Consider the following 13,510-nt stretch of genomic DNA (forward strand, 5'->3'; position numbering starts at 1 on the left):
AAAGTAGAGTCGAATACAATACAAAGTATAATATAGGCAGTGAAGAATTCACAATTAGCTAGGAAAGCAGTTCCTTCTGTTGATAAAAAAATATGCTCCTGGACTGTCCCGTTTTTCTTTGGACCATATCGGCAGGCTGTTCCTCCAGATAGTAGCTTCACCAGTGTGTGCTTCAGTATGCGCAGCCATTTTCTAAGAAGCACGCAGCAGGCTGGGATAGGTCAGCCTTTCTCCACTTTTAACCATTGAGAAACCCCAGAAACATTCTTCAGGCTTTGAGAAACCCCAGATGTGGCAGGATGGTGCAGAATAGGGTTGGGAAGCTGAGCTGTGGACACGCCCATCTGGGGCCCCTCCCCTCCCCTCCCCTTCCCTCCCCCTCCAGGCCCATCATTGGCCGTTTTGGGAGGGGAGGGGCAGATCTACATGACCACATAGGGTCATATCACCCAAAAATGTTTAATTAATTAACTCCCACCCATTCGAGAAACCTTACCAGGGTCATCAATAAATCCCAGGGGCTCACGAAACCCTGCTTCAGAAAGCCTGGGAGAGGTGGTCTTCCAGTGGCATAGCCAGCATGATATAATGCTTAGAGAGTATCGGATGCGGTCCCCAATGGATTCCAGTACATGCCTTGGCGGGTATCATCTGCTCCTGACTGTTTCCTTCGCTGTCGGTGCTTTTGCCTCATCTCTGTCTTTCGGTTTCTGCCTTTCTGCTCCGTCCTCCCAATTCCTTCTCTCTCCTCCCCGCCACACACCCTGGCCTGCTCCCTCTTCTGGTCTCAGGCAACAGAGGCAGAAGGGACGGACCCAGAAGACGCCACAGAGGCCCCACCCTGTGCTGCAGAGGTGCCTTTAGCGGGTGCCCAGACCGAGGGGGTCAGTTCCTGTCTCCCGGAGGTGGCTGAAGAACATGCCAGAAGCCCAGGGGAGTACACAGTAAGAACTTCAGCGCAGGACAATGCGGCTCCACCTGTACTTCCCCTTGCGTCCCCCGACCCACACTCCTGTGAACTCAAAGCCGGGTGGTCTCTCCTTGCACGCTCCTTGATCATTCCAGGGTTCTTACGTTGCGTGTGCAAGTGAGCACCACTTGCTAATGACTGACAAATGGCCATGATATTTGTGCGTCGAATGAAGGACGGTTCAGGGGAGGCTGAAACGGCAGGGAGACTGGCAGTGCAAGAGCGCTTAGGGGCCCTGAGCAAGATTTCTCACATGCTAAATAATGCCAGTCCAATCCCCTTCTGCCACTGGGGGCAAGTGGGTTTTGCCATTTCTCACACAACCCCCAGTTGCAGCGTGGATTGGAAGTGTCCTGTTGCCGTTGGCAGGAAACCGGATTTAACAGCATCCGGAAGAGGATGGCTCCCTTACAAACATAGAGTTGCTCCGGTTTTCTTTACTTCCCATTTTCCCCCTCCCCTCCTTCTCTTCACCCTGCTCTCTGTCGTTGCCTTTCCCCTTCCCAGATAAAGCGTTTTCTGAAGGACGACTCAGAAGAGGCCGAGTTGGTTCAGTTCCTCAAGGATTACCCTTCCAAGGAGTACTTCCGCTTTGTGCCGTCGGAAGGGTTCCGGAGGGTCGAAGGCGCGGGCCGCCCGGAGCCCAAGATGTTCTCCAGCATGGTCAGGACCATCCCTGAGGACAACTTGGTGGAAAAAGAGCAGAGGGCCTTCCATCGCCCACAGCCCCTCGACTTGCAGCAGCAGCACATGGCTGCCCCGACACCGCCAAGCCCTTGCCGACCCAGAAGCCCCTGGGGCAGGCTGGACCCCTATGACTCAGATGAGGTAAGGCATTCCCCATGTTGGCTCTCGTTCCTACTCTTTGTGCTGGGCTGCCTCACGGTGACCACTTCTGGAGTCGGCAGTGATCCTCGGAACATTTTGGGTGTTTCTTTTTGTTTCTCAAATGGAACTTGCTTTGCTTAGGAGCTGAGGGGAACGGGGTTGGAAGCCTTTCCGGCAGCAGGCTTGTCCCGCATTAGATATGGAATGACACAGGGTGTCTGTTGTGGGGAGAGGAAAGGGAAGGTGATTGTAAGCTGCTTTGAGCCTCCTTCGGGTAGAGAAAAGCGGCATATAAGACCCAACTTTTCTTCTTCTTCTTCTTCTTCTTCTTCTTCTTCTTCTTCTTCTTCTTCTTGGAAAACCAGTAAGGTGGTGGGGATAGCTTCTTTGCTGCCATGGTGTCTGTTGACTCTCATCTAGCAAAGTTGTTTAGGATAATGTGTTGTTAGATCCTCAGCATGGAAGAAGAGAAGAGGGGACAGGAGCTCCCGTGGTTTTGGTCATTTCTGTCCCATTAGACTCAGAGGCTGGCCAATTTCCAAAACCGCAGCCAGGTCATTGACATGCGGTGTGCCCTGGGGTTCAGCTTCTCACCTGTTTTGTTTAAAATCTACGTTAAGCCTCTAAATGAGATTGTCCCTTGGGGGTTCGATGTCATCCATATGCTGATGACAGCCTGTTCTGCCTTTCATGAGCCAGGCCTCCAGAAGTAGCCGTCTCTGCCCCGGGCTTTTGCCTCTGTGCCGTAGTCTGCCAGCAAAGGGGAGAAACAAGCCGAAGTCACACAAGATAGTGGGTTGGCTGGCAAGCTTTCTGGCTTGGAGGCAGAGGAGAGTTGCAGACTTTGGAGGAACTAATGCTGTCATCGGCGGAATCCACGGAAAACTCGGGGGGGGGGGACGGACTCTGCTGATGGATTGGCAGATTGGGCGTTATTGCTGGAATCGCTTTCTGCTAATGCCTTCTGGTATGCAGACTGGCTCGCTTCCATGCCGCTCTGACCTCAAGGCTAGATTACTTCGACAGCTTTACACAGAGCCAGCTTTACACAGAGTGAAAGAAACTGGAGTTGGCCCAGAACATTGAACTAAGGCACGTTTCCTTGGTTATACCGGTTAGGTCATGCAGTTTGGAATAAAGAGTCTGGAAACATATCGGCAGCCAGTCTGAGATGATGATGTAAGCTTGTCATAGAATCAGAATCATAGAGTCGGAAGGGACCTCCTGGGTCATCTAGTCCAACCCCCTGCACTATGCGGGACACTCACATCCCTATCGCTCACCCACTGTCACCTGCCACCCCCTTGAGCCTTCACAGAATCAGCCTCTCCGTCAGATGGCTCTCCAGCCTCTGTTTTAAAAATTTCCAAAGATAGAGAACCCACCACCTCCGAGGAAGCCTGCTCCACTTTTATTTACTTAGTTGGGTGGTGCGAATTACGGGTGGGCCTCCCCCAGCTAATATATTCCTAATACGCCCCACAATTGCTCTTCATGTGGAAGAATACATTGCATCCATAAAACAGCCTACCCCAGGGGTCCTCAAACTTTTTGGGCCTGAGGGCACCTTTGGAATGCTGACACAGAACAGTGGGCATGGCCACAAAATGGCTGCCACAGGAGGCGGAACCAACTCAAAATGGCTGCCTCGGGAGGTGGAGCCAGCCACGCCCTAGTGGCTGCAGTTGGCCTTCAACCACAGTGTGGGAAATTTTGAGCTGTAGTAATGGCTGCTGTGAAACAGGAACATTTAAAAGTTTGCGTAGCCAATCAAATGCCCCATCTGGCCAGCCCATTTTCTAAAAACACGAGGTGGGCACCAGGAGTAGTAACAGCGGATGCCGTGTCGGGGACCCCTGGCCTAGCCCATTTGATGGTTCTTCTGCCCAGGCCCCTGCTGACACACCTTTTCCCCATGAAAAAAAACAGGATTGTCCAGCCATCCCCTGAAAGTGATGATGTCTATCACAGGAGCTTTTCTTGTTTCCCTTCCTCCCGGTCTCCCTCTTTCTGCCGTTCTTCAGGATGACAAGGAATATGTGGGGTTTGCAACACTCCCCAATCAAGTCCACCGGAAGTCTGTGAAAAAAGGCTTTGATTTCACGCTCATGGTTGCAGGTATGGGTGTGTGGGTGTTTGTCTTTGTGTTTGTGTTTGTGTTTTTCCTTTCCTTTGATGCCCTGGAGGGTTGGAAGATCAACAACAGTGAACCATTATGACCAACAAACTACCCTTTTGTAGTGTCCCTGACACGTTGTACCACATACTTCTGGTGTGTCCTAAGTTTGAAGTATTTCGTTGCCCGTTAGCTAATTATCTGAAGAAATTGAAATTCAGCTGTGAACGAGAAACACTGGATTAAAATGATACTCAATGTGAGGGACACAGCAACTATTATAAAAGTAGCAAAGTTCTTACTGGCAATTTTAAATGAAAATCTTTTACGATAGATTTTACATCTGAAACTGTTTGAAATTTTCATTTTAGGCTTTGCAATTTTATGCCAATAAAGGTACTCTGGATCTGAATCTGAATCATTATGACCAACTGGAACCTCCATGTTCAGAGGCAATATATCCCTGAAAACCAGCTACTGTAGGGGCAGCCAAAAGCAGGAGACAGCTGTTACCAGATGCAGATTTGCAATAATATTTATACAGACCCTTGATGTTTTTCAGTGTCCAGTTTGATGAGCCTTTCTTATTGTGATATTCTAAGTGTCCTTGAAAGCTACCTTGACTGAACCTGGAGAGCTGGCATATAGAAATATATTTTAAACAAACCACAGAACTAGTGTCCATGAGGGTTCCATCCATCTGGCCTAGCAGGTTATTTATTTATTTGTCGTATGGCCCGTGTTGTGTAGCCAGGAGATTGTTTGGCAGACAGGCAAGGGACGTTGGAGGCAGAAGCACAAAACCAACAAATCACAGAATTGTAAGGGGCCTGCTGCTCATTCATCGGCTTGAGCACCCATGAGTTTTTGTGCTGTGAGAAAGAGGGGAAAGTACTTCTTTCTCCATCTTCTTTATCCCAGGCATAATTTCGTAAACCTCTCTTAGGTCACCCCTCCGTTGACATTTCCCCAAACTAAAGAGCCCTGACCTCTGTAACCTTTCCTCACAGGGAACGTATGCCATCCCCTTAATAATTTTATTTGTCCCTTTCTGCAGCTTCTCCAATGCTGTAATACATTTTTTTTTTTTGCGGTGCAGTGGCCAGAATTGTACACAGTATTCCAAATAACACCACGCCATAGATTCATGCAAGGGTCCCGTTTTACTGCCTGGCAGTGATTTGTTATCAGAGAGTTTTTATCTCGAGAGTTTTATTCTCCTTGGCCTTCTTTCAGTTTTGCTCTGTTCCCTACACAAGACGATGGTGCAGAGACAGAAGCTCTACAGCTGCACTTAACCGTCATTCCTTGCAGCGCTAGTTGTAGCGTTTAGTGCCCAGGATAAAAGCGCTGTTTGAAAGACGTTTGCCTGCCTTCTCTCCTTTGTTCTTTCTGCTGAAGTCCATTTGCTGCTGTTTTTCCTCCCAGGAGAGGCCGGGCTGGGGAAGTCCACGCTTGTCAACAGTCTCTTTCTTACTGACCTGTACAAAGACCGCAAACTCCTAAACGCCGAAGGTAAGGTGGCTTCTCTGAACCGTCCTTTCCTTCTGTCCTTTTACAGGAGAAAGGTGAAGGGGGAGGGGTACCTCTGCACTTTAAAAAGGGAGATAGTTTGATGCAGAAGAACCATGCAAGAGAACCCAGCCCTGGCCTGACCTTATAAGGCACAGTGCTTTCTCCAGTTCCCTTTTTTTCTCCTCCCGAAAGTGCATTTTCAAAACGCGTTCTTTAATGGTGATAAATTTGTTTGTGGCACATTGTTTGTGGCACACAATTATAAGTGATCTGGGCATAATGGAGAGATAGAGATTAGACAGAATTAGATTTTAAAAGGCTTAGACAAAAATCACAGGGGATGAGTCTATCGACAGCTGTTAGCCATGATTGTTATATGGAGCCTCCACATATAGGCGCAGTCATATTGCATGATAGTTTTGAGAGCCAGCAGTGTAGTGGTTAAGAACAGCAGCCTCCAGAATCTGAAGAACTGGCCTTGATTCCCCACTCCTCCTCCACATGCAGCCAGCTTGGGTCAGTCACAGTTCTCTCAGAGCTCCCTCAGCTCCACTTACCTCTGTTGCGGGGAGGGGAAGGGTATGCGATTGTAAGCCAGTTTGAGACTTCTTTGGGTAATAAAAAGCATGGAATGAAAAGAAACAACCCAGCACTTCTCTTCTAGATGCTGGAGGACAAACATCAAGAGAGAGCTATTGAATAATTGGGCTGATCCTGCGTTGAGCAGGGGGTTGGACTAAATGGCCTGTTTGGCCCCTTCCAACTCTACGATTCTATGATTCTATAATTCTGTGACTCTAAGCCCTGGTTGCAAACTTCTTGGAGATATTCGGCTGGAACCTGTAGGAAACAGGATCCTGGTCTCCATAGCCTTGCCTTGAGCCAGAGAACTGTGAAATCCTTATTAAAAAGAGACCATTGGCTGTGATAGCTAAGTGGAGCCTCCATGCATAGAAGCAATGTACCTTCAATATGGACTGCTGGGAGGAGCCAAGAGATTCCTCTGTCCTTTATGAGAAGGATCTCAGGTTTGCCACACTGGTTCTTGAGAAGATTTGGCTGTGAGCCTCCATGTTCAGCGGCAGTATACCTTTTGTTCTCAGACACTGGGGTCAATGAAGGCTGTTAGAAGCATCTGGCTTTCTGCTGTCAGCAACAGGATGTTGGAGTAAGACACTGCCCGGAGTTTTGGCCTTTTGTTATGTGCGTTGGGGTGTTGCATAGCCCAGGCGTAGTCAACCTGTGGTCCTCCAGATGTTCATGGACTACAATTCCCATGAGCCCCTGCCAGCATTTGCTGGCAGGGGCTCATGGGAATTGTAGTCCATGGACATCTGGAGGACCACAGGTTGACTACCCCTGGCATGGCCGTTGCACCAGCCTCTTGTAAGTGACATTTCCGTCCTTTTCTCCTTGGGGCTAGAGCGGATCATGCAGACGGTCGAAATCACAAAGCACGTGGTGGACATTGAGGAGAAAGGCGTGAAGCTCCGCCTGACCATCGTGGACACGCCCGGCTTTGGAGATGCCGTCAACAACACAGAGTGGTATGTCTCCCCCTTGGAGAGAGGAGAGGAATTAGTCCTGGCAGCTTGTAGGCAGAGCCCTGGGCAGGGAATCCCATTAGGCCTGGCCTGGAGAGCCAATTTGACTTCTGGAGAGAAGCCAAGAGTTGGGATAAAAATAATCTACTCGGGACAAAAGCCAGCTGGCTGCTGGGCAGGTAAATCCTCGTGAGAGGAGGCATGAGGCTGTTTCCAGCAGAGATTCTTGTCTCCCCCAGTTTCTGGTGATGCCAAAGGAAGTGTGGGGCATATGCTCTCCTGAAATTGCCTGGCCCAGTAGGCAATTAGTGGGCCCACTAAGTCTCTCCAGTTAGCCCATAACTTTATAAGTTAGCCCCACCTCCACCTGCCTCCGGCCCTGAGTTGGTACCCCAGCACCTCATTGGGTGGAACTTCGGTGCAGCCTCCTTCAACCTTGTCCTGTTCCTTCCCCAGCTGGAAACCTGTGGCCGACTACGTAGACCAGCAGTTTGAACAGTACTTCCGGGACGAAAGTGGCCTGAACCGGAAGAACATCCAGGACAACCGGGTCCACTGCTGCCTCTATTTCATTTCGCCCTTCGGACACGGGTACGGGGAGCGGAGGGGACCGAGGCTCAGCTAAGAAGAAGAAGAAGAAGATGAAGAGTTGGTTCTTATTTGCCGCTTTTCTCTACCCGAAGGAGGCACAAAGCGGCTTGCAGTCACCTTCCTTTTCCTCTCTAAGCTAGCCTTTGCTTTTGGAGCAGGGTATCAAAACATTGGTTTCCACAGCCACAGGCTACATGAGCAGGCGAGTGAGGCTAGCGTGCAGTAAGGCAGGGGTAGTCAACCTGTGGTCCTCCAGATGTTAATGGACTACAATTCCCATGAGCCCCTGCTCCATGAACATCTGGAGGACCACAGGTTGACTACCCCTGAAGTAAGGTGGTGTTGGGGATCAGGGATTTTAACACCCCCTATCTTGTTTCCTGAATGGAAACACGACATTTTCAATTGGATTTAGAGTTCAGGTAAGGACTCCCTCCTCTTTAGGACCACTCCAGTCCACATGACTGCCTTTCCCTGGGCCTACTTTTTGTAGCTAAATTGCACACTCGGAATCCCCAGCATGTGTGTCGCTTACTGTGAAGTGCCTAAATACACACTGCATTGTCTTAGAGTCCACCACAAGGATTTTCAGCCGGACGTGCTGAATGGAATGTTTGAAACGAAAATTGTAGGCATGTAGAGGCCCAGTTCAGTTTTATGTTTCTTGACTGAAACCACAGAACAAGGCTGTCTTGAGCAACCTAACTTTTAGGTTCAAGGTGTGGGCTGGGAAGGCCCAGTTTGCTCTTCGCTTCCCAACGCCTCACTGCATCTCTCGGCAGGCTGCGGCCCCTGGATGTCGAATTCATGAAAGCTCTCCATCAGCGGGTGAACATCGTCCCGGTCCTGGCCAAAGCTGACACCTTGACACCCTACGAGGTGGAGCGGATGAAGAACAAGGTGAGGGGAGGCCATGAGGACAAACGGGGGTGATTCTCCCAGCTCCCCCAAGCAGGTGCCGAGGAAGGGGTCCAGGATAGCCTCTCTGTCCAGGTTATGAAAAGTGTTTGTGCCAGGATCATCTGACTTGTGAAATGTCCCCTCTGTGCCACCTTGAGCAGCTCTCCGTTATGCCCGAGGGCACCTTTCTCTCTACACTTCATTCATTCATTCATTCATTCATTCATTCATTCATTCATTCATTCATTCATTCATTCATTCATTTGTGCCAGGCATGTGTCCAGTTCTGCCTTTCATTTCCATAGTAGCTAACAGAACATCCCTTGTTGAAGGAGTTTTCTCTTTTCCTGCCCCGTGCAGTGAGTGATGCACAGTGGTGGTGGGGAGAGCACACAAAACATTGTCCTATCTATGGTAATCATGTGCCATTGAGCCCTCATCCTGCAGCAAGTGTGGAACTAAGCCATGCTCAAGCTTTGTTGGTGACAGGTATAATTTCTCCCCCTCCAGATCCGTGATGAAATTGAGCAATTTGGAATCCGGGTTTACCAGTTCCCAGACTGTGATTCAGATGAAGATGATGAGTTTAAGATGCAGGATCAAGCCCTTAAGGTAAGGGGCGGGTGGAGCTGGATACCCTGGCATTGCAATTAAACTGTGAAAAGACAGGCCCCAAATCTGGTCTAAAAAAACAGGAAGAACAACCAGGAAAACAATGGAAGGCAAAGGGTGATACCTGGATTCCTTGTTACAACTGAGTGAGCAAATCAGGACAATTCCAGACAAAGTGGTGAATATGGAAACAATGGGTGACTGTTTAAAACAGCATGTTTGAATGGACTTTGAATGGAGGCCGATGTGGTACAGAGAACAGCTACAAACAATAAACACGATAAAACATTAAAAAGTAAACGCCTACACACCTACTCCCAAGCACAGCAACAGATGGAGCAAAGGATCCAACAAACATGCCATTCTACTGTCCCTCACTCTCTACATGCCCTAGCTGATGTTATTCTAAGGCAAGATCCTTAATTTAGACATTACAGAGGTCCTGAGGTTACCATTACCTTGGAGTCTTTGTTTGCCTGCAGGACCCCAGCAGCCCTAAATAGTAGACCTATAAAGTAACCACAGGGGATGCTGCTCCCTGGCAGGTGTGCCTCTGACAGTGATGTTCTCTTCCAGGAGAGCATCCCTTTTGCTGTGATCGGCAGCAACACGGTGGTGGAGGCCAAAGGCAGGCGGGTTCGCGGGCGGCTTTACCCGTGGGGCATTGTGGAAGGTAACGGAGAGCTTGTGGCTTGGGGCAGGGGCTTTGCAACAGACATGCCCACAGTGCGGACTGCATGTTGTTCACAAAATTCTCCGGCTCCTCTAAGATCCTGAGAGCAAGCTGTGGGCTGCTTGGGGATGGGGAAGTGGGGAGAGATCTGCCCCATGTACCGCTTTCATTTCATTTCCCACTGGATCCAACCCAGGATGTTCAGAAGGGGAAAGATGCTGGATTTGGGAAGGATTGTTCTGTATTTTACTGGCTGTGACCCACTGGAGCATTCATAGATAGCATGGCCAATGCCCACAATGTTGGGGGGAGGAGGGGCTGTAGCTCAGAAGCAGAGCATCTGCTTGGCATGCAGAAGGTCTCAGGTTCAATCCCCAGCATCTCTAGTAAGGTGATATGAAAGAGCTTTGCCTGGACCCTGCCAGTCTGAGTAGACAGTATTGACCTTGATGGGCTTATGCTTTGATTTAGTATAAGGCAGGCTTAGCACCCTGTCCTCTTCTGAACCTCTGTCTTCCCCCGGCCAGTGGAGAACCCCGCCCACTGTGACTTCATCAAGCTACGCACCATGCTGGTGAGGACCCACATGCAGGACCTGAAGGACGTGACGCGGGAAACGCATTATGAAAACTACCGGGCACAGTGCATCCAGAGCATGACCCGCATGGTGGTGAAAGAGCGGAACCGCAAGTACGTCAAGTGGGCCATGATGGTGACAGGTCAGGGGCAGGGAGGCAGGGAGAATTTCCTCAGGGCTGGCTGAAGTGGGGGGAAGGCAGAGGCACCGCAGTTGAGACTGCAGCCTGGGACGGCCTCCCCCCTTCCCCGTAACGGTGTTATCAACTCCCCAACAACAGGCATGAGGAGGAGAGGCGGTCAGTGTTATCTTAAGAGTCCTCACCTGGGGTTTGAGGGGGCACAAGAATGTGCTGCTGTGTGCAACGGAGATCGTTCTGGAGGAAGGTTAGCATTGGCTTGAGTTTCCGAGATTTCCCCCACCTCCCTTCTTAACCACTCCCATCCTACTAACATTAGGGCCCCAAGAGCAGGTCTTTTCACGGCCGTATACCAATAGACGTGACCTGTGTCAGTGACAGGGGCACTGTCATGCAATCCAAATAAATGATCCACCATTCAAAATCTGCTTGTTATGATTTGTGTAGCGACCAGGGCACAGTGAGGCTTCACCGCAATTTCTTGGGGGGAAAGTGGGGACTGTCCTTTCTAGAAATACTACATACACAAGGGCTGGAGATATAGCTGTGTAATATCGGAGTGGCCACTAGAGGGAGCCACTAGAGGGAGCAAAACGTGTATGGAAAAGGCAACCAAAAAACACCTTGATGTAATACAGAAACACAAGTGACAAGAATAAGAGTCCAGGTACGCCTCTAGAGCAGGAGTGGCCAAACTGTGGCTCTCCAGATGGCCATGGACTCCAATTCCCATGAGCCCCTGCCAGGACATGCTGGCACAGTTTGGCTGCCCCTTCTCTAGACAAAAAACATGCCCACAGCTGTGAAACGCAAATCAGTGATGAGGGTTTTTTAATGACAAGAGTGCAATGGAAAAGGGGACACGGAGCGTGGGAACCTGACTTTCTGTCTTTGCCTTCTGGGTTTCCATTCCAAACGCTGTCCAAGGTTCTAGACCTCTTTAAATAAGGGCAGGCTGTTTTATTGGGGGGGATTGTCCATAGAATGGCAGCATCATCTCAAGAATTTTGTAGCACCTCTGCTTTTGCTCAAAATCCCAAGCACATTTGGCTTCTCCACGAGAATCAGACGAGGTGGACCTAGGATTATGGGCATAGGATCAAGGCTGCTTTCCCCGACGTTCGGTAATGCATTTTCAGTGCACCTTAGTTGGCAGCTGGATGCAAACAAAGTGCATTGAGCGCACATGATCCAATGTCTGCGAAAGCAGCTGAAGAAAGGAACAGGCCCAAAGAGACAGAGAAAGTGAGTGGCTGGCCCACGGCGAGTTGTGTCAACTTGCGGGGAGTGGGATTGAAGAGTTGGCCGTCGTCTCGGCCGCTCCCTGGGATCAAGTGAGGATTGGGGTGCAGGACCAGAGACAGCCATGGGAGGTAACCTTGAGTAAGGGAGAGGGGAGAGAGGTGGGGGACATCCTTGGGGGCATCTCGCTTCCCGAGGGGCCTGTTCTAAGCTTGGTCTCTCATTGTCTTGTTCCGCCGCCCTCCACTTGGGAGCAGGAGAAACCCCTCCACCTTGAGGCTTTGCTGCAGCGACTGCACCACGGAGTGAGCCAACGAGGGCCCCTCCCAGGTGGCCCCTCTCGTCCCTGGGCGCTAGGACCACACTGGGCTCAGGACCGCTGAGGATTCTCGTCAGCCCCCCCTCCCTCTCCCCAGTGCCAAACTGAGGCACTTGCAGACTCCTTCCTCCCAAATTTTATGTCTGTCTGGCTTCTGCCCTTTTATATAAAGTGCTTATTTCCAACACACAACTGTCTCGGGTCCGTTGCATTTCGCCTGCAGGAGGGAGCTGTCCTGGGGACGGAGTGGTGGGTTAGGGCCGGCTAGGATCAGGACCATTATCTCTGTTGTTGCAAGGCCCCTGCGTGTGAATTGGAAGCCAAAGGACACACAATACAGGAACAAAGAGGGAAGTTTTGGATCAAGCGCAGTAAAGATCCTTGTGGGCAGCCAATTCTATCTTGAATGGCCAGTCAAAAGCCTTACTGGACTGAAGGCCCCGCCCCCCCGCTTTATAAGAACACTTAGAAGGCACAAGAAAAGGTGTGGATGATGTCCTTGGGCACCCTGCTGGGCACCCCTGCTCCAAGGTGCTCTTAGCTAAAACTGTGCAACACCTGCAGAGAGGTGTGGAGGGAACTTCCCCCTGTGGAGGGAACTTCTCTAAAGTGACCAATGCCCTCTAGGAATACACACTGCACTGGAGAAGGTCATAAATCTATGGGGACATAAATCTGCACCGTTTGGAGTTTCCCTGGAGCCTGAGGATTGGGTGGGTGGGTGGGGAAAGAACATAAGTGGCTCACAGGAATGGAACAGAAGCAGTGAGTGGCAATTCTGAAGTAAAGCTGTATTCACAGCCTCTGGATATACCGTAAGCCTCGGTTGCTGTTGATACATGAGAGACGCCATCTGTGTGGTGCACAGACCCTCTCTGAGGCAAATTTGGCCCTTTTTGTCTGGAATCTGGAGCCTTTCCCCCAAGAGGACAGTCTGGGTTGGGATGCTTCCAAGGCAATCCTCTTTGGAATTTTTCCATAGAGCATACTTTGCCGCTCATGGGGAGCTGCATTCACCATTACCCCTGGCCCCAAAAGTCGTGATTACTGCCCCATCCTGGTGTGAGGGCTACATACCCATTCCTCCAGCAGGTGGAACTACCACCCACAAGTACTACTGAGCGAGAGCCAAGTTTTCTGAAATATTGGGTAGGCGCCATATTGGGGAAGAGGGCTCAGAAAAGCCACAGGCGGCATGGCAAAGAGCCACAGGTGCCTCCGAGCCGCTGGGCAAGGATGACTGTGGAGTTCCAAATGACCCAATAGTGTTTCTGAAAAGGACATGATGAAATAGGAATCTTCCCTGGTTTCAAATTTTGAACAGAGCCCTGTGTATGCTTCTTGCTTTGCGGGGGGCTCTTGGCTCCTTACATCCCGCTGGATCTTCCTGCCTCTCTGTTCTAGACATGATTGCAGATATTAATAAAACACCACAAACAGACTGTAGATGGGATCTCCGGTGCACATAGATTTCATTTCTTGGG

At 50.2% G+C, this 13,510-nt stretch overlaps 1 protein-coding gene across 9 annotated transcripts in view; it reads left to right on the forward strand.

Annotated features, from left to right (window-relative positions):
• Positions 1-13,510, forward strand: part of SEPTIN4 (septin 4) — a 42,950-nt gene that overhangs the window by 25,084 nt on the left and 4,356 nt on the right. For 5 of the 9 annotated variants that reach the window (XM_077311805.1, XM_077311802.1, XM_077311800.1 and 2 more), the window contains 9 exons: positions 1,478-1,798; positions 3,823-3,916; positions 5,343-5,429; positions 6,853-6,976; positions 7,430-7,564; positions 8,347-8,464; positions 8,975-9,076; positions 9,653-9,749; positions 10,277-10,439. In XM_077311805.1, the coding sequence (XP_077167920.1) occupies positions 1,478-1,798; positions 3,823-3,916; positions 5,343-5,429; positions 6,853-6,976; positions 7,430-7,564; positions 8,347-8,464; positions 8,975-9,076; positions 9,653-9,749; positions 10,277-10,439 (1,241 nt within the window). Of the gene's footprint in view, positions 1-791; positions 945-1,477; positions 1,799-3,822; positions 3,917-5,342; positions 5,430-6,852; positions 6,977-7,429; positions 7,565-8,346; positions 8,465-8,974; positions 9,077-9,652; positions 9,750-10,276; positions 10,440-10,606; positions 11,834-11,964; positions 12,649-13,510 lie in introns of those variants that run through there. The other 4 variants (XR_013226777.1, XR_013226778.1, XM_077311801.1 and 1 more) reach the window with 4 other exon arrangements.

The sequence above is a fragment of the Paroedura picta genome, chromosome 15, assembly GCF_049243985.1.
Source record: "Paroedura picta isolate Pp20150507F chromosome 15, Ppicta_v3.0, whole genome shotgun sequence".
Lineage (NCBI taxonomy): Eukaryota > Metazoa > Chordata > Lepidosauria > Squamata > Gekkonidae > Paroedura > Paroedura picta.